A 15,984-nucleotide genomic window follows, 5' to 3' on the forward strand; every position below is an offset into this window, starting at 1 on the left:
GTATTTGATCCATCTCCCCTTTTAATCAGTCTTTCTTAGTTATTGATGGAGCCTTTGCTCCTAACCACCCCAGCCCCCAAAGAGCCATAAACACTAGCAATTTATAAGGCTTCTTGGGGGTAATTTGTCTGGTGACTCTGGTGCAAGGTTGCAAGTGGGTCGTGCAGCTGGCTGATTTGAATTGTCACCCATCCTCAGACTCACATGGCCTTCAAATTACAGCTAATCACCTTTGGGTGCACAATGAGGCGGGTGGGTTTAATATTCATCTTAATTGCAATGAGGACTGGGTCATCCATAAGAAATTTCTCTGGAGATGCAATTTAGGCTCAAAAGTATTTTGTGTTAGATCTTTAAAACTTCTTTGAAATGCTCCCACTTCCCTGCCAAAAAGGCCAAGAAGAGACAAGAAAATAATCATAGTTTTTGATGAAATATTTCTCAGACCCCGTTCTGCACCTGAGGAAGAGGGAAGTCAGCCCACGGTGAATCCTGAGCAGCTCCCATTTATTATGGCTCCAGCTGCATGGGGTCAATGAGCTCCACTCACTCCTTCCTTCATTACCCCTCTGTTTCCACTAATGGTCCCACTCGCTTTTTAAGCACTGAAGATTCTGTCGCTGCTTTGCAGTTTTCTGAATATTTCTCTGTAATTTGAGCAGCGCCAGTAGGTTTTCACTCAGAGACCTTGAAGTTCTTCGGTGTGTCATCTTGTCAGGCTCATTTGATCTTACCAATTCCTCTTCTGTTTCATGTTCTTTCAATGGCAGCCCAAGAAAGTTTTCATCTAATTCTTGAACTCTGGCTTTATTCGACAGAAAGGGCTTAGGCGCCATCCTTTATACACCTCTGGCATAAATTTACAGCAAGGTTCAAGGAATAGGCAGGATGTAAAGCCAGGTCTGAATTCAGCCTGATTCTTGTTTTCCTTTCTGATTTTCTCTTATTTAAAAAAGCAGAGGGAGGTGGGCAGTAAGAATGGCCTGGCTGTTACCTGGACGAATGAGCAGGATTGGCAGGGTGCAGCCTGAGCAAGGCTGCTGGGTCTGCACTCTGCAAACCCAGGGCGGGCGATGGTCCCCGCTGCAGAAAGGCAAGGTAGAAGGAAGGCAAAGGAGAGGTGGTTAAACTGTATCTCGCATATGGAAAATAGAAGCAAAAAGTGGGACAGATGTGCCCAGGATGAACTTTTCTAAAACCACAAGAAGTCCTGCACGTTGCACCTAGTCAATCCGCCGTGGTGGGGTCTTCCCCACAGACACCCTCCTGTGCTTCACCCTGCTCGGTTCACGTGCCCAGGGACCGCAGCTCCATGTTCACGGAACGTTCCCGTGTGACGGGCTCCAAGGGGAGTCTCACGGCACGACTGTGCAGAGCAGAGGCTGGGGTAGGTGTTTTCTTGGGGGAGCTTTTTGCGCCAGGAGGGGCACCTGGGAGAGAGCTGTGGCTCTTCTCTCCAAATATATCCAACTGTCTGACTGAGGGGGACCATAAAATTAAGCAACAAGACACCTCCTTGGGTAGCAGTGCGTCTGGCAGAGAATTACACAGAGAAATATCCCCTAATACAAACTGTGGGCTGGGCTTTAAGAAAGGGCTGTTGTGAAGCTACAGGGATTTCAGAAGGAAGCGGAGATGATAATTAATGCCTGGTTCAAAAGCAGTTATACCAATTATGTTTTTAATTTAATCTCTGCAAAATTTGGGACTCTTAGAAAATGTAAATAAACAGCTCTAAAAATATTAATGTCTCTCCTGTTAAGCATCCTCCCCAGATCCTGGCTAAAAGAGCTACACTCACGGTGGTGCTTGCCTGCAAATCCTAGGCAGGATTTGCAGAGAGATGATCATAGAAAATTCCCTCGGTGTTGCTCAAGAACTACAGGGCTGTCCATGGAAATATGCCCCCACAGGGAACAAGTGTTCTCCCACCACCTGCAATGGGGCCGAGCATCACAACAGTCCACAGCGAACCTACACCAATTTCCACTGTTGTGCTGGTGCCCTGACAGTGCAGGATTCCTGCTTGTTAGCACAGTGGAAAGTTCTGCTTCTCAATTAGCTAAATCCCGCCCCGATTCCCATGTGCACTAAAGCAAGACTTCCCTGAAATACCGTGGTTTGTCCCAGCTACCGCTGCAGAATCGCTGCAGCATCTCCCCGCAGTCAATCCAGAAATGCCATTTTTCTCCACATTTTGGAACTGTTACATACTAGAGGTCATGTGTCTGCACTGCATCCCATCCCATAGTCATGTGCTCCAGTTGCTGTCGTGTGATGTATTATTGCAGAGATGATCCGAAGTGACCAAAGGCTTTGGGGAAGCAACCTGAGATACCTCGGAAGGACCTGGATTCCCAGGTTTCCTTGCTCTCTGCAATGCAGGACACGGGGCTTACAGCCATACTGGTCACTTCAGAAAATCTTGGCTGAATTTGTCCTTTTCTTTAATAAGCTCTTTTTTTCCTGTTCCTTTAGGGTCTTGTCATGCCACATCCCGATTAATGAGCTCTCGCTTTCCATGTGCCGCCGTAGGTTCAGCCCATACGAGTGGTATGATGCTCATCCCTGCAACCCAGGATCGGACATCGTGGAGAATAACTTCACCCTATTGAACAGCTTCTGGTTTGGGATGGGAGCGCTGATGCAGCAAGGTACAGCGGTGCCTCCCTGCCCACACACCCTCCCACCGGTTCTCCAGCACGGACCTTTTGTCATGGCTTTTTAAATTTAAAATGTACTTTGTTTGCAACAGGAACAACATAAAACATCTGAACAGGCACAGAAGCGCTCGTCAGCACCGGCTCCCGGCTCCCCGCTGAAAGGCGGTGAGGTGTGGGAGAGGGGAGACAGCTCTCCTCCGGCACCTCCTGGGACCAGCTGTGCTGGGAAGCGCTCGGCGCCTGCTGCTCCCGATGGAGATGTGCCGTACGGCACCGGCACCGCAGCGCCCAAGGGAGCTGCTCCCTGGGGAGCTGTGTGTGCGTGGCAGGCAGCCTCTGGCTGGGGCCAAGGCCAGAAAAGGACTAATGAGACAATAATCTCATCAGGGGAACCGGCTGTGCTCTGCAGTTCAGGAGCTCTTGGCAACTGCGTTTGTTGTTATTCACTCACTTTGAACTTCATCTCCACGCAGACGCTCCCTGAGCCGTGCCGGTTCACCTGCACGGCAGGGATGGAGAAACAGAGGGGGACACGTGCCAGGGCCGAGCCCTGTCTGGGGCACCAGGAAAAGGTCCAAGGCTCTTACGCCAAGAAAGCCATCCAATTTCTTCTGCGTCAGAGCGGGCCAGAGCTTTTCAGTCTTTCTTTTCTTTTTTTTTTGACACCTGCCTCTATTTGTACTTTCCGCCTTTTGCGGGTCAAAGCCCCCATCCCAAGCAGCTCACCCCGCAGCTCTGGGGACAGACTCATCGCTCGCCCCGTGAGGCAGAGCCCCACGAGCTGCAGCTGGCTGCCGGCACACGCGTGCCACTGCATAACAATAATTACTATTAATGAAGCATGAACATTCTGGCAGGTGTCAGAAGGAGCAGCTCCTGAGCCTGCCATCTGGAAGCGCACAGCTCGATGATGGAGCGGTGGCGTGTTCACCCGTGTGCTGCTGCTGGTGTGCACAGAGGAGCACCCACCCACCGTGCCCCAAGGAGGAACACTGCCTTGGTCTCCCTCGGCTGTTTAATTCACCAAACTCAGCAGCATCCCACAGATTCTGTACATTCTTACTCCTGTAAATTCAAGCAATTTGTTTAATTTCAGGATCTCTGTCCTGGCTCACTCTGGTTTAAATCAACTTCTACAGAAGACAAGGCATCTTGCCCTCTGGTCTGTCTCCATTTTCATCCTCATCTGGTCATTCTGCACATTGTGAAATGGCCTGAAACTCCCTCTAACACAGGGCAAAAGTTTCTGGGGCAAAGAGGATGGTGAGGAGATCCTCCAAGCAGCTCTGCCTGGCACCCACTGCGTGTGAGACTGAACGTTTTCAGTGTTACTGGTGTAAAATACCACAATAGCAGGGACCTTATAAATGGGATATGGATAGGATTACATTCATATATGTGGATGGAATAGAGCAAATAGAGTATTTACAGATGGAATGAATAGAGTAAATCTGTTAGGAAGACAGCAGAAGGGGAGCTTGTGAGCAGCTCTGAATATGGAGCAAAATTCAGCTGTGATCTAATTGCAGAAAATCCAGGAATAGAAATAAGTGGAAAACATCAAACATTTGTCACACTTTAATTTACCATATATCAGTAGTTATACCCAGAAAGCAAAAGAACCACAGCACCGGCTTGGTGGCATGCACAGTGCTACTGCTCCATGCTCCTCCTGCTGCCACTGCTGCAGTGTGTAATATTCTTCCCAGATCTCGGCTGTCCTGATGGACAGTGACAGTTCCCAGCAAGACGGTTTAGCAGGATGAATCATCCTCTTGTCAGATCCTGATAAATGAAAAGAGCTGTATTCTTTTTAACTCTATTCTGCATCTAAGAAGAAAAATATTTCAAAGCTAGACTGATGTCACACCACCCAATGTATCAAAGGGCAAGAGATGGAATAGGAAAGAAGCAGGATCTTGAGAAGAACCGAAGCAGTCCTCAATATCCAAGGCTCCTCTGTTTCCTGGTGCCTCCTTGCTGCACTCAGATAGGAGAAAAGCTATACTCCATGCTATGCTTTGATGCCACACTGCTTAAAATTGCTTTGCAAAGCCCAATCTTTGTTGCAAATTCCAGGCTGGATATATCCCCCGAATGCAGTTGTTTCAAACCCAAAGCTCTTTCCTGGCTTTAAAAGGTGTCTTGGGCAATTACAAAAATAGCACTACCCATTTAGTCCTTCATGTCTGCTAATAAAAGTCATTCCAGACCTGTTACACCTTTTATGCTGTAACATCTCCTGCTTCCCTACTTCTAACTGGTATTCAAAGTACTGGACCCTGATAGTTCCTTTCTCTCGTTGTTTGATTTTTTTTTTAAACCTTGTGTATTTGAACACACTCCCTAGAGTGAGTCCTTTGGAAAGTAATCCATATAAAAGCAAAGCACTTTTTAAATGGCAGAACAAAACACTCATAAAAGTTCATAAATAGCTTGCTATTTAAATCTCATAAAAGCAGCCTAGTTAATTACTTCAGTTTGAATGTTTCCTGTAAATTGTGCACTGTACCCAAGGTCAGCAATAAAGGGAGAGGGTTTTTCTGCAAATGCTACAAAAACCCCACTGATTTCCTTGCGTGCAAGATGTCTGGATAATTTGCCTCAAAACCAGTTGGCTTTAATTACGTAGCTGTTACAGTTTTGACAGTGAAACCTAACCCTTTTTATACATATATGTATACAATGTGTATATGTATATATAAAACGGGTCCTTTCTCTCTCTTTGTTTCCCCTTCCCTCCTTCTCCCTCTCCCACCCCAGGTTCTGAGCTGATGCCCAAAGCACTGTCTACACGGATCATTGGTGGCATATGGTGGTTCTTCACCCTAATTATCATCTCGTCCTACACGGCCAACCTTGCCGCCTTCCTGACGGTGGAGAGGATGGAATCCCCCATCGACTCAGCAGATGACTTGGCAAAGCAGACAAAAATAGAGTACGGAGCAGTGAAGGATGGAGCTACTATGACCTTCTTCAAGGTGAGACCAGGCAGAGGCTTTCTACCTTCCAGGCAGAGATGCAACGCTCTTAGGCCAACAGGAGTGAGAACAAAGAACCAAGGACAAAAAACCTCCTAAGCCACCACTGCTTCTCCTTATAAGCAGGTTGTTTCAGTCTCACATCCTTGTCAAGACTTTGACCCCTGCCAGTTTAGGTTACCTAGATTCACATCATGGCCAATCTCCCCTCTCTCCATTGCTAATTGAAGTCACAATTACAAAATTGTATTGATTTTACAGCTTCAGAGACTGTAACCAATATTGGCTCTGACCCCCTAAAATGAAGCACATATTGGACACAACAGGACAGGTGTATCTTATATTAAAGCCCTACAGAAAAATCTTATGTTCCCTAAAGTATCTTCCCTATTTCCACATCTTAGTCATTGCAGCTCCTTCCTTCTCTCTGCAAGAACAGCTCCACAGAGCCCTCGGGGCTGACCCGGCCGGCCTTCAGGGACAAAGAGAACAAATGACACCTAAAGCTGGACAAATGTTGCAAAGGGCCCTCCCTGACCAGTATTTTTTACAGCTGAAATATCTTTCTCCTCCTTCAGGTATTCACATTAATGTAGTCAAGTTTTATTAACCTCTGAAACCCAGTGCAAGGTAACACCGCCAATGCATCAGAATCAAATTACATTAATTTCTTCTCTTTAAAGCATAATTAATTTCAGAAGTTAGCCAACACTGCAGAGAAGAGTGCTAAGAGCATTCATATTTCACTATTGCCTCAAAAATGGAAAGAAACTGAGAGACTTAAAAAGACCCTTAAAACCACAGCTGGCCTGTAAAAACACACTCTAAAAAAAAGAGTGAGAGAATAAAGGAATAGAAATGAGGGGCTATTAATCTCAGGAACGATCACCCTGGCTTGGAGAAGAGTTTAAATTCAAGGATGAACACAAAAAGCTGTCTTTCAAGGCAAGGTTTGGAATTACCTCCGCATGCAGTGCATGGCCCCACTCCCCTGGGAGCACCGCTCAGAGCTCAGACCTGGCTGCCGCACGCACAGGGTCCAGCGCTGGTGCTGAGGGTCTTGCTGAGCACCGGCAGATTGGAGCCTTTGGCTGCAGGGACGGGGCTGCCTCCCCCCACGGTGCTGGGGAATAGTCCTTCTCCCTCCGGTCACCCGAATTCAGCAGGAAATACATGGGCCAAAGTTTGACAAACATAGTTCACGCTTTAAAAAGCAGGTTGTGCCTGGAATACTGCAATAATTTGAATAGGCACAGTGTAAAGGCAGATAGACTAGGCCATCAGCAGTTTAATTGCCAAGACTCATTAAAGGAAGCCGACGTGCTGAATTTTAATAACAAGAAACAGCAGCACTCTCCTGCAACTTTTCTTGGCTAGGACTTGGTTAAGGAGCCACTATACTTTCCAAATCTCCATGCTTACTTTGACAGGCAGCAACACGGATGGGTAAAGAAACATGGAGGATTTGGTTTAGTTTGATCTTTAATTAATTCTGGGAAATGAAAACGTTGCATAGAATAGCAGGTTGCTGCTGGTTAGTTTGCTTTCTGCAGTGGAGCTGGTGCATGCAGTTTTGCCTTTGGCACGGTCAAATGCATTGCGTTACCTTCCAAAAGCAATATAAACCTGGAACAGCTATCAGGAAAAGACAGACTTTTACTGTTGTGTTTTAACTACTCTTTCCAATAAGAGTTTTATATGGGAATAAAAGGAAATGGTCTTTATAAAAATCATCAAGGACACGGTATATTTATTGTTTCATATCATTATCCATCAGAATCATTCTTCAGGCTTCTAACAGGCATTTGGCAGGGTTTATTGATGCAGTGTATTTTCCTTTTTCTTTTTTATTATTATTGTGTTTGGAGATGAATTCTCCAGGATGTCCCTTCTGACAAGTGTTTCGATTACTGGAGCGGTGAGAGCGCTCGTATGGGATGCTATGTTCACTTGTCCTTCGTGTACAGAGAAACGCAGAAGAGCCAGAATTTCTCCCACCCCTCAACGTGGTCTTTGTCAAATGACTGGCCAAATCCCACAGTGGTTTCAGTACGGCTGCTCTGCCAGCACCACCTTCACGGGGACATCTGTCAAACAGCACAAGGGTCCGGGGCACAGAGCGACGGGCACCCGCGGTGTCTGCCGAGGATCCGCACTCCCTCCAGACGGGTGGGACTGAAGGACCAGCGAAGTGCACAAGGCTTCACCTCATCTTCCTCTGCTCTGCTGAAAAGGGGGGGTTACCAGCAGAAAGACAGCCCCACGCAGGCTGTACGCTGCTGTGCGACCGCTGGTCTTGAAAAGCCCCCGGAGATCCGGAGGTCAAGCAGTCCTGCCGTCAGCTGAACAGTCACTGCATGCGGGACAAAAGGCGGACGGCAGCATCCTAACTAGGATCTCACCTATTTTGTGGATTATGCGCTAGGACTTAGCCCAAATTGCTACCTTGAACTTTGTATGACTGTTCCCCAAAGTCGTTCCCCTTACATTTGGAACTCACTCCTCCACTTCTCCATGTTAAAGAAGCTGCAAACCACATACACCCACCCCCCAAGCCCTGGCCTGGGCCCCAGGACCCCTTCGTCTGTGAGTGGCGGCTGTGGCCCTCGTTGTCGTTCGCTGAACCTTGTCTGGGTCTGCAGCCCTCCTGACACCTCGCAGGTCTGACACAGCGGGAACTAGGGCCGCCGGAGGAGAGCACGATCCCGGACCTGAGCTTAGGGAGCAACGTGAAATGGGAGGAAGAGGAAGGCAAACACCTCGCGCACTGTTCCCTGAGGTGGTTCCCAAAGCGCTAACCGGTTTTCTGCCCACGGTCAGGCTGACTGAGGGTTCTTGCAGAGCTCACCGAAGACACTGCAGAAGTTCCCTGTTGAGCCAAGCCAAAACATAATCTCTGGGGCAGACCCACAGTAAGCGATCTTGCTCCCACAAAAGTTTTTGCCTGTGCAGCTGAGCTAACCAGCTATGGCAAATAGGAAGCAGAAGAGAGAGTTTTACCAACCGTACTGGCAGATTTTTACTTAATGAAAAGAACTTTTGAGAAGCTATTTATTCCCTGGCAATGCAGATCGAGTTACAGGAATAAACACAGATCAATTAATTTAGGAACAGCAGCTAGTATTCATTATAAATCATGCCAGAAAGCCTTCATATCTTGCAAAGGATGCTGTGTCTCTCTGAAAAATGCTGGGTTTAATGTGCAGTTTGGAGTACGAGTGTGAGAGTGTGTGTATGTGTGTACACATATATTCACTTGTACAGAAACGTTAAATCCTCAAGAGTAAGTATCTTCAGTTGCTGAAAATCAATTTATTTTTTCATACAGGCTGGAATTGAAAATCTTAAGCCTGAAAGTTACTTTCTTGCCAATTTCACTGATAAAAAAGCATATATGTCTTGGCAAGATGCCTTGTAGTGGCTCCTCTAAACTATTCCATTAATTTATTTGGGTGACTGGTCTTGAAGCATTGGTTATTAAAGGTAGCTTCTGAGCTGTGACTCTAAAGAATGAATTTAGAGACGTTCTCAGTGTTGTTGCAATTGCTGCATTCAGAGGGGCTGGCACTCAGCTTTTCATACATGCATCTCATTTAGCACTAACGTAGGGTTTTATTAAGATGCAGAGGACAGGGGACCAGATTCTGATGTTATCTATCCCAACCAAACAAGGAGAAGCTCCACGCACATGAACCAGTGGGAAAGGTGTCAGCGGAGAGAGACACGATCGCCTTGGTGTGAACCATGGCTGCACTGATCAGCAGCGTTAAACTACCGCCTTTGTTTATTAGCAATAATCTCCATCATTCCTAAATGTTCCGGAGTTCCTGACTCTGGAATTTCTCTGCCAGGATGAAGTCAGTGTCAGGCCATTTATCTTAATGCTTCAGAGCAACCAAGCAGTTCCTCTTCACCTACCTTTGGCAGCAAAACAAAGCTGTCATTGAGGGGGACCTGGGGAACCCATGGAGAATGCAGGGGCACAGGAGGGTCCCTCTGCCTCCCACCAACTCAGATTTCTTTTAGGCAGCCCATAAAAGTAAATGGTGATTCCATAGAGAAGAAATTTCCACCTAGCCACAGCACAGCAAATACCAGTTCAAACCAGTAACTAACCCCAGAAAGGATTTTTTAAGGTAAATTACTTAAGCTGTAAGATCAGAGGTGCAGCAAAACAAAATGTACACACATACAAAAAAAAAGTCTAGCAAAATAAACACAATTTATGTGCATTCTTTACTGACTATTAAATTACTACTGGGATGTTTTTGCTTATTTGAATGGCACGTTCTCAGGTAACATCACCCAAATTCCCATAAATAAGCAACCACCTTTGCAGCATGGCTGAACTATTCAGAGAGGAGGAATGGGAGGAAGGAACAACTTTTCCCCTAATAGCGGTGGAAGCTCTCCGGAATTAGGTGTGAGTTGGAGCACTGTACGCTCCTCACCATGGTTGCTCCTGCAATTTTTGATTGATGACTGCTCTCACAATGACTGACAATTGCTTCTAAAATGGATGTTTAACAAATAGCCCGGTCTATCAAACTGCTAGCACTGTGCTGAGAATTACAGTTGGTGAGTTTTCACTCGGAAAAGGAGCATTCTTATCTCACGTTAGTGAAGTTAAAGAAACTAATAGGAAATAAATTCCCAGTGAGGAGGCGGCAGGTTTTAGACTACGGGGAGAGCCCGAGATTGCCTTGACCAGAGACGTGCATCGAGCTGCCCTGCCTGCACCGAGGTTCTGCCCTGCCCTCCCCGAAGGAGCTGCCACAGCCTTATCTTTGGGGAAGACGAGGCCATTGCAACCAGCGGCATTTTGCTGCGGGGAGACGGCCCTTCTCTGCTGAAGGGCTCAGCCCTGCGTTGCCGGGTCTCTGCTGTTCGTTTAGGCACGAGCGAGCAGCAACGGGTAGCTCTGGCCTCACGGTGAGCTCCAGCCGGAGAGGGTGCTCGCCCCACCACGGGTGCCCCCGCTCAGGACCCCCAGAGCAGGGCTCGAAGAAGCACAGCCGGATCTGAGAAAGCTGGGCTCCTCCTGGCATTTCAAAACACAATTAAGTCCTTTCAGCTGGTCAGAAGCGGTGATTTAAGAAGAGAAGAGAAAAGTGTTTTTTTCTCTTCCAGGGAGCCCTGTCTCATGTAATTTAAGTTGCCTGAAGAGCTACAATGCCTCATGCAAGTCCTATTAGCTTCACTAAATGCAGCCTATTGATTTTTTGCCAGTTTATTTTGCTCTATGCTTTAAACTGGGAGAACACTGATGTTGTTTAAGAGCTCTGTGTCAACACCCAAGGAGCATTAAACGCAGGAAGAGAAGGAGAGAAAGGGAGAGCCAGTGAACCCAGAGGCCTCTGATGTGAACTATATAAATGTTAAACAAGTCCTTATCAGCAAGCCAAGTATGCTATTCATTTCAATTACCCATTGTAATGCACAGATATTTAATAATCCTTTTGGAGGCTACATTTCTTGCTGCTCTTTGAGGTTTGATAGGTGCCACAAATCTACCTTACAGGCACTGGTCCAGATTTTCAAGTGAGGGAGATTATCCTGCCTCCTGAATGAAGTTTGCTCCGGCACATCCACTACTGCACGTTCATCAAGTGGATTATAACAAGCATGAGCTTTAACTGAGAAGAAATGAGTCCACGGATATATCAGTCAGGAGAACGATCCCACAGGGTTAAAGACAGAGAAACAGCCTTTGCCACTGCGCTACACTAACCAACTTTGGGGTGTCAAGCTTTTGTTTAACTTTTGTTAAACATGCTGAAAAAAGGAGGTAGACAGGCAAAGCATTTGAAATACAAAGCATTATGAGGGACTTTTTTTCTTAGCTAATTTACCCTTATTTATAGTGGATTTATCAGAAGAACCTATGCTGGCACATTTTTGGGTGATACTGAAAAAATGACGGGGGAGATGTGATAGCAGCAGTTGGGATGGGCTGGGGCTCCATCTCCTGCTTTCTTATGGAAGGACAGAGACCTGAAACGGAGATAAACGACAGCTAAACCAGAAAGCGCAGCTTCTGCTGCAGCGACTCCTCGTGCAGCTGCAGGTGAGCAGTTACCCTTATTCAAGGCAAAGCACAAAGACTTATCAGCCCCTCCAACTTATCAGCCAGCTTCAGGCTTTGGCTAAGTAGTGTTGTGGAGGAGGTGGTTTTGGCTGACTAAGCTGCCTCTTATAAAATAAGAAGGCAAAAAGATATCTAGGAAAAACAAGAAATTAAGCAGAAAAGAAGAATGGTACATAAAGGAGCAGGCAGCAGCATGAACACAAGCCTCAATATCCAAGTGCTTTTCCAGAGCTCAGCTGGATGCATAGAGTTGGTTTGATGAGAGCTACATTTGCCCACGGGAACACAGTGACCAACGAAGGGGGTATTTCAAGAGAAAGCTGATATGCCTTTCCTGGGGAGTTTTTCTAGACTAAAGCCAGTTACGTCTTTTGTGACAACCTACACAGAGGCAATTCAGAAGGTGCTTGTAGATAAATGGTATATTTCAAATGTTATGGAAAGACTTAAAATAACCATATTTCTTCTCACCCAATACATTTTCTAGAAGAAGAAAAAAAAAATTCACATGAATAGTAAGCTAGAAAACATATTCCTCCTTTTTTAACGGAATGTCTGCTGATAGTGAAAGAATATCCATGTTTATTTTTAGCCATAAGACAACCTTCTTGAATATTTCTATGCCTCTGTTTATGTGGATATGTTAAATTTGTTTGGCAGTTGCACATATCTCAGAGGAGACATGTTCCCTTGTGATGCTCGAGGAAAGAAAGAAGTATAATAGAGTGTGTGCAAAAGAGAAAAACATGCCCTCTGAAATGTTCTCTGTCCTCTCTCGTTGTGCAGAAACATTACAATATAAACAAAATTCTGGTTAGGGAACTAATACATTTAAATAGATATGCTGATAGCCTGTCACTCTAGCAAGTTCGGCAAGGCACCAAGGCAGGGTCTCACTGTACCTCACTGAAGCGAATGAACTGTTCAGTTCCACCTACAGGATAAGGTCTCTGGCGCAGTGAATCTTTTTGCTGAGCATCTGCACAACGTGAAGTGTGCTGGAACCTTTGTCACTTGTTACAGCAACATGAAACCAAACAATGCTGGGCAGTGAAAGTAGAGAGACATTTAAGACAAGGTCAGATTGGTAATAGTTCCATTGTGTGATCTGTTCTCAAACCGGTATTATTATTATTTACTGAAAAGGTACCAGGTTTCAGCAAATAGAAGATTAATTCTTATTTTGGGGGTGGGGGGTATAATTTTTCCAGAAATCCAAAATTTCCACATTTGAAAAAATGTGGGCTTTCATGAGCAGCAAACCCACAGCTCTTGTCAAAAACAACGAGGAAGGAATCCAGCGAACCCTCACAGCCGATTACGCCCTGCTGATGGAGTCAACCACCATCGAATACATCACCCAGAGGAACTGCAACCTGACTCAGATCGGGGGGCTCATTGATTCCAAAGGCTACGGGATCGGGACTCCCATGGGTAAGTGACAGCGGTGGGGTTTCCGTAGGTACCCCAGAGGGGAGCTAGTTACCACAAATACAACAGATGGGATTAAGATAATCCACTCCCAACAGCAAATTTCCAAATACCAAAGCTTACGCTGTCTGCCTGTTGGAGAGAGGTCTGAACAGCCCTGCTTGACGCAGACACATTCCCTACTTTGTGTGATTTTTGTCCTATTCCCTCTGTGTGTAATGGTGTTCCCCCTCCCCAGGGTCACCGTACAGGGACAAGATCACCATTGCCATCCTCCAGCTCCAGGAGGAGGACAAGCTCCACGTAATGAAGGAGAAGTGGTGGCGGGGGAACGGCTGCCCTGAGGATGAGAACAAGGAGGCCAGCGCTCTGGGCATTCAAAACATCGGTGGGATTTTCATCGTTTTGGCAGCAGGCTTGGTGCTGTCGGTCTTCGTGGCTATGGTGGAGTTCATCTACAAGCTGCGCAAAACGGCGGAGCGTGAGCAGGTACTGATTTCCTCCGTTTCCCTGCACCACCATTAGCCCAGCCGTTGAGGATTTTGCACGCTGACCCCAGAGACAGGCAGGGAGACGGGCAAAGGGATTCAGCCCTGCCTCTGCTGCCTGGAGGTCCAAGCGCCCACAGCCCAAGGGCTGAAATGCAGCACCCCCAAAATGCCATCCCCTAAGGCTCATTGCTCTGTCCCGCTCTGACAGCCTCATGTCAGAGGGCAAATCACGTCTACTCTGATCAGGGGCATCTGCTGCTGCAGTAACTAGACTAGTAAACATTTGTAGGGTAATTCTAGGCAAGCTGACACATAAGTCATGAAAATATGGACAGAGGTCTGTGGGAGGGACCTTTCTGAGCTGTTATATCCACTCGCCACTATCACATGCAATCGTGTTGCGTATTCCAGGCATAATGTATACACGCATGAAGTCTCCATCTCTTCTCCCCACTCCTGTTCAAAGAGCCTCAAGGAACTGGTCAGGGTCCACCAGGAAGCCTCATACCATTTTATCAACGTTTCACAACACTATCCAAACAGCACCTCCCACCCGCAGTGGCTGATTAGTGCTCATGAAACGAGGACTGCTTTTATGTTTTTCCCTCTTCCTTGGGTGTCATGGTACAGTAAGTGGAACGTGCATTTGCGTGCATGACCAGAAATCAAAGCAAGCTGCCCACGTGATGGACTAGATAGATGAAGGAAAACTGCCCACTAGCAAGCCCAGCAGGATTCGATAGCCCTCTGATTCCCAGCACATAAATCTACCAGACCCCCAGCAGGGATCACACAAAGCACCAGCACTCCAACAGCTGCCTATAGCTCTGCCTTTTTGCAGGATTTAGTGGGTCAAAGGTACAATTCTTGCCAAAGGAGAAAGGGGTCAACCAGACGCCCGTGCATCACTGAAGTCCCACTAAGCACAGCTGATGCCTTAAATGCAGCCTAAACCTCGTGCTTACCCTCTGCAGAGCCCAGTTTAAGCATCCTCCTGCTCACGGAGAGGTTAGCAGAACATTTTGCCAGGAGTAACGGTGCTTTTTGTCCCTGCTCTCCCCAGCGCTCCTTCTGCAGCGCCATGGCCGATGAGATCCGGCTGTCGCTCACCTGCCAGCGACGGGTCAAACACAAGCCCCAGCCACCCGTCATGGTGAAGACGGACGCCGTGATCAACATGCACACGTTCAATGACCGACGGCTGCCAGGGAAGGACAACATGACCTGCAACACTGGATTGACACCTGTGTTTCCCTAGGGAATGGGAATGGGGGGGGCGGGAGGGAAGGAATTGCGGCAGACAAGGCTGGATGCACTCTTAACTAGGGAAGAAAGGATTAAAAAACAAAAAAAAAAAACAAAAAAAAAAAAAAAAAAGCCTGGTTTGGTTCATTTCAAGAACAAGGCCTTTACAACACAGCTGCATCGATCACCGGCGTAGAAGAACTTCAAAGCACGGACTGTAACATGGGTCTTGGGGCTTTTCTGTTTTGTTTTTGTTATTTTTTGTTCCTTTTTTTTAAATGCTTAGTTCCTACAGGCCTCATGGAGTCCAAACACACTATCATCCAGGAGTCTGATGTTTACATACTGAAAACACATGGAGGCGAAACAGAATTGAGCCAAACTGACCCTTGGCGGCTAAGAAGGAGCCCCCGAGCAAGGCTTCTTTAGCATGGCAATAAAAAGAAACACTGTCAGGGGCAGCGTGAGCAGCCATCTGTGCGAGCATCTATTCCACACTGACATACACAGCACATTTAGCATACATTGTCCAGGAAAGGGAAAAGTATCTGTGAAGCACCGTGATGGTCAAGGCTGTGCCTTCTCTCGAGGCAGCTCACGGTGGCCCTTTACCTCACGGCTGTGCTGGCCGTGGCCACCCGCAGCTGGAAGTCCGCGTGGGGCTGTGGTGGGAGAAGGCAACACACACATTCATCAGGAGACCCAAGACAGCTGATGACAAGGGGGCAAGGAAGCCTGAATGGAGCCAAACTCCTGGCTAGGGATGGGACAGCGTGGTGTGCACAGGAGCTACTGCCATCTCCGAGTGACCACCCACGTGCCCTGTGCCAAACTCCAGCCCGGCCCAGGGTGACACCGCGATCTCCAGGTCCTCAGCTCCTTCACTCTTCCTGCAAAGCTCAGTCTCTCCTGCAAAGAAGCATGGAAAGTGGCTGAGTCCACAGGCTTCGGCAGAGGCAGGAGCAGAGCCGTTTCCAAGAGCCCAACAATACCAATTTCCATGAAATTCAGCAGCACTGAACAGCAGCTCTGCTGCGTTCGCACTCGGACCAGGAGAGGACTGTATGTCTGGTTTAGGACTAAAT

At 47.2% G+C, this 15,984-nt stretch overlaps 1 protein-coding gene across 1 annotated transcript in view; it reads left to right on the forward strand.

The window, feature by feature from the left end:
- Nucleotides 1-15,032, forward strand: part of GRIK3 (glutamate receptor, ionotropic, kainate 3) — a 59,550-nt gene extending 44,518 nt beyond the window's left edge. The window contains exons 12-16 of the mRNA XM_010576302.1: nucleotides 2,536-2,654; nucleotides 5,427-5,644; nucleotides 12,944-13,166; nucleotides 13,402-13,652; nucleotides 14,718-15,032. Coding sequence (XP_010574604.1) covers nucleotides 2,536-2,654; nucleotides 5,427-5,644; nucleotides 12,944-13,166; nucleotides 13,402-13,652; nucleotides 14,718-14,912 — 1,006 coding nt within the window. The 3' untranslated portion in view covers nucleotides 14,913-15,032. The remainder of the gene's footprint in view (nucleotides 1-2,535; nucleotides 2,655-5,426; nucleotides 5,645-12,943; nucleotides 13,167-13,401; nucleotides 13,653-14,717) is intronic.
- Nucleotides 15,033-15,984: the final 952 nt, after the last annotated feature.

The sequence above is a fragment of the Haliaeetus leucocephalus genome, unplaced genomic scaffold (assembly GCF_000737465.1).
Source record: "Haliaeetus leucocephalus isolate CR32 unplaced genomic scaffold, Haliaeetus_leucocephalus-4.0 Scaffold517, whole genome shotgun sequence".
In the NCBI taxonomy this organism is placed as follows: domain Eukaryota; kingdom Metazoa; phylum Chordata; class Aves; order Accipitriformes; family Accipitridae; genus Haliaeetus; species Haliaeetus leucocephalus.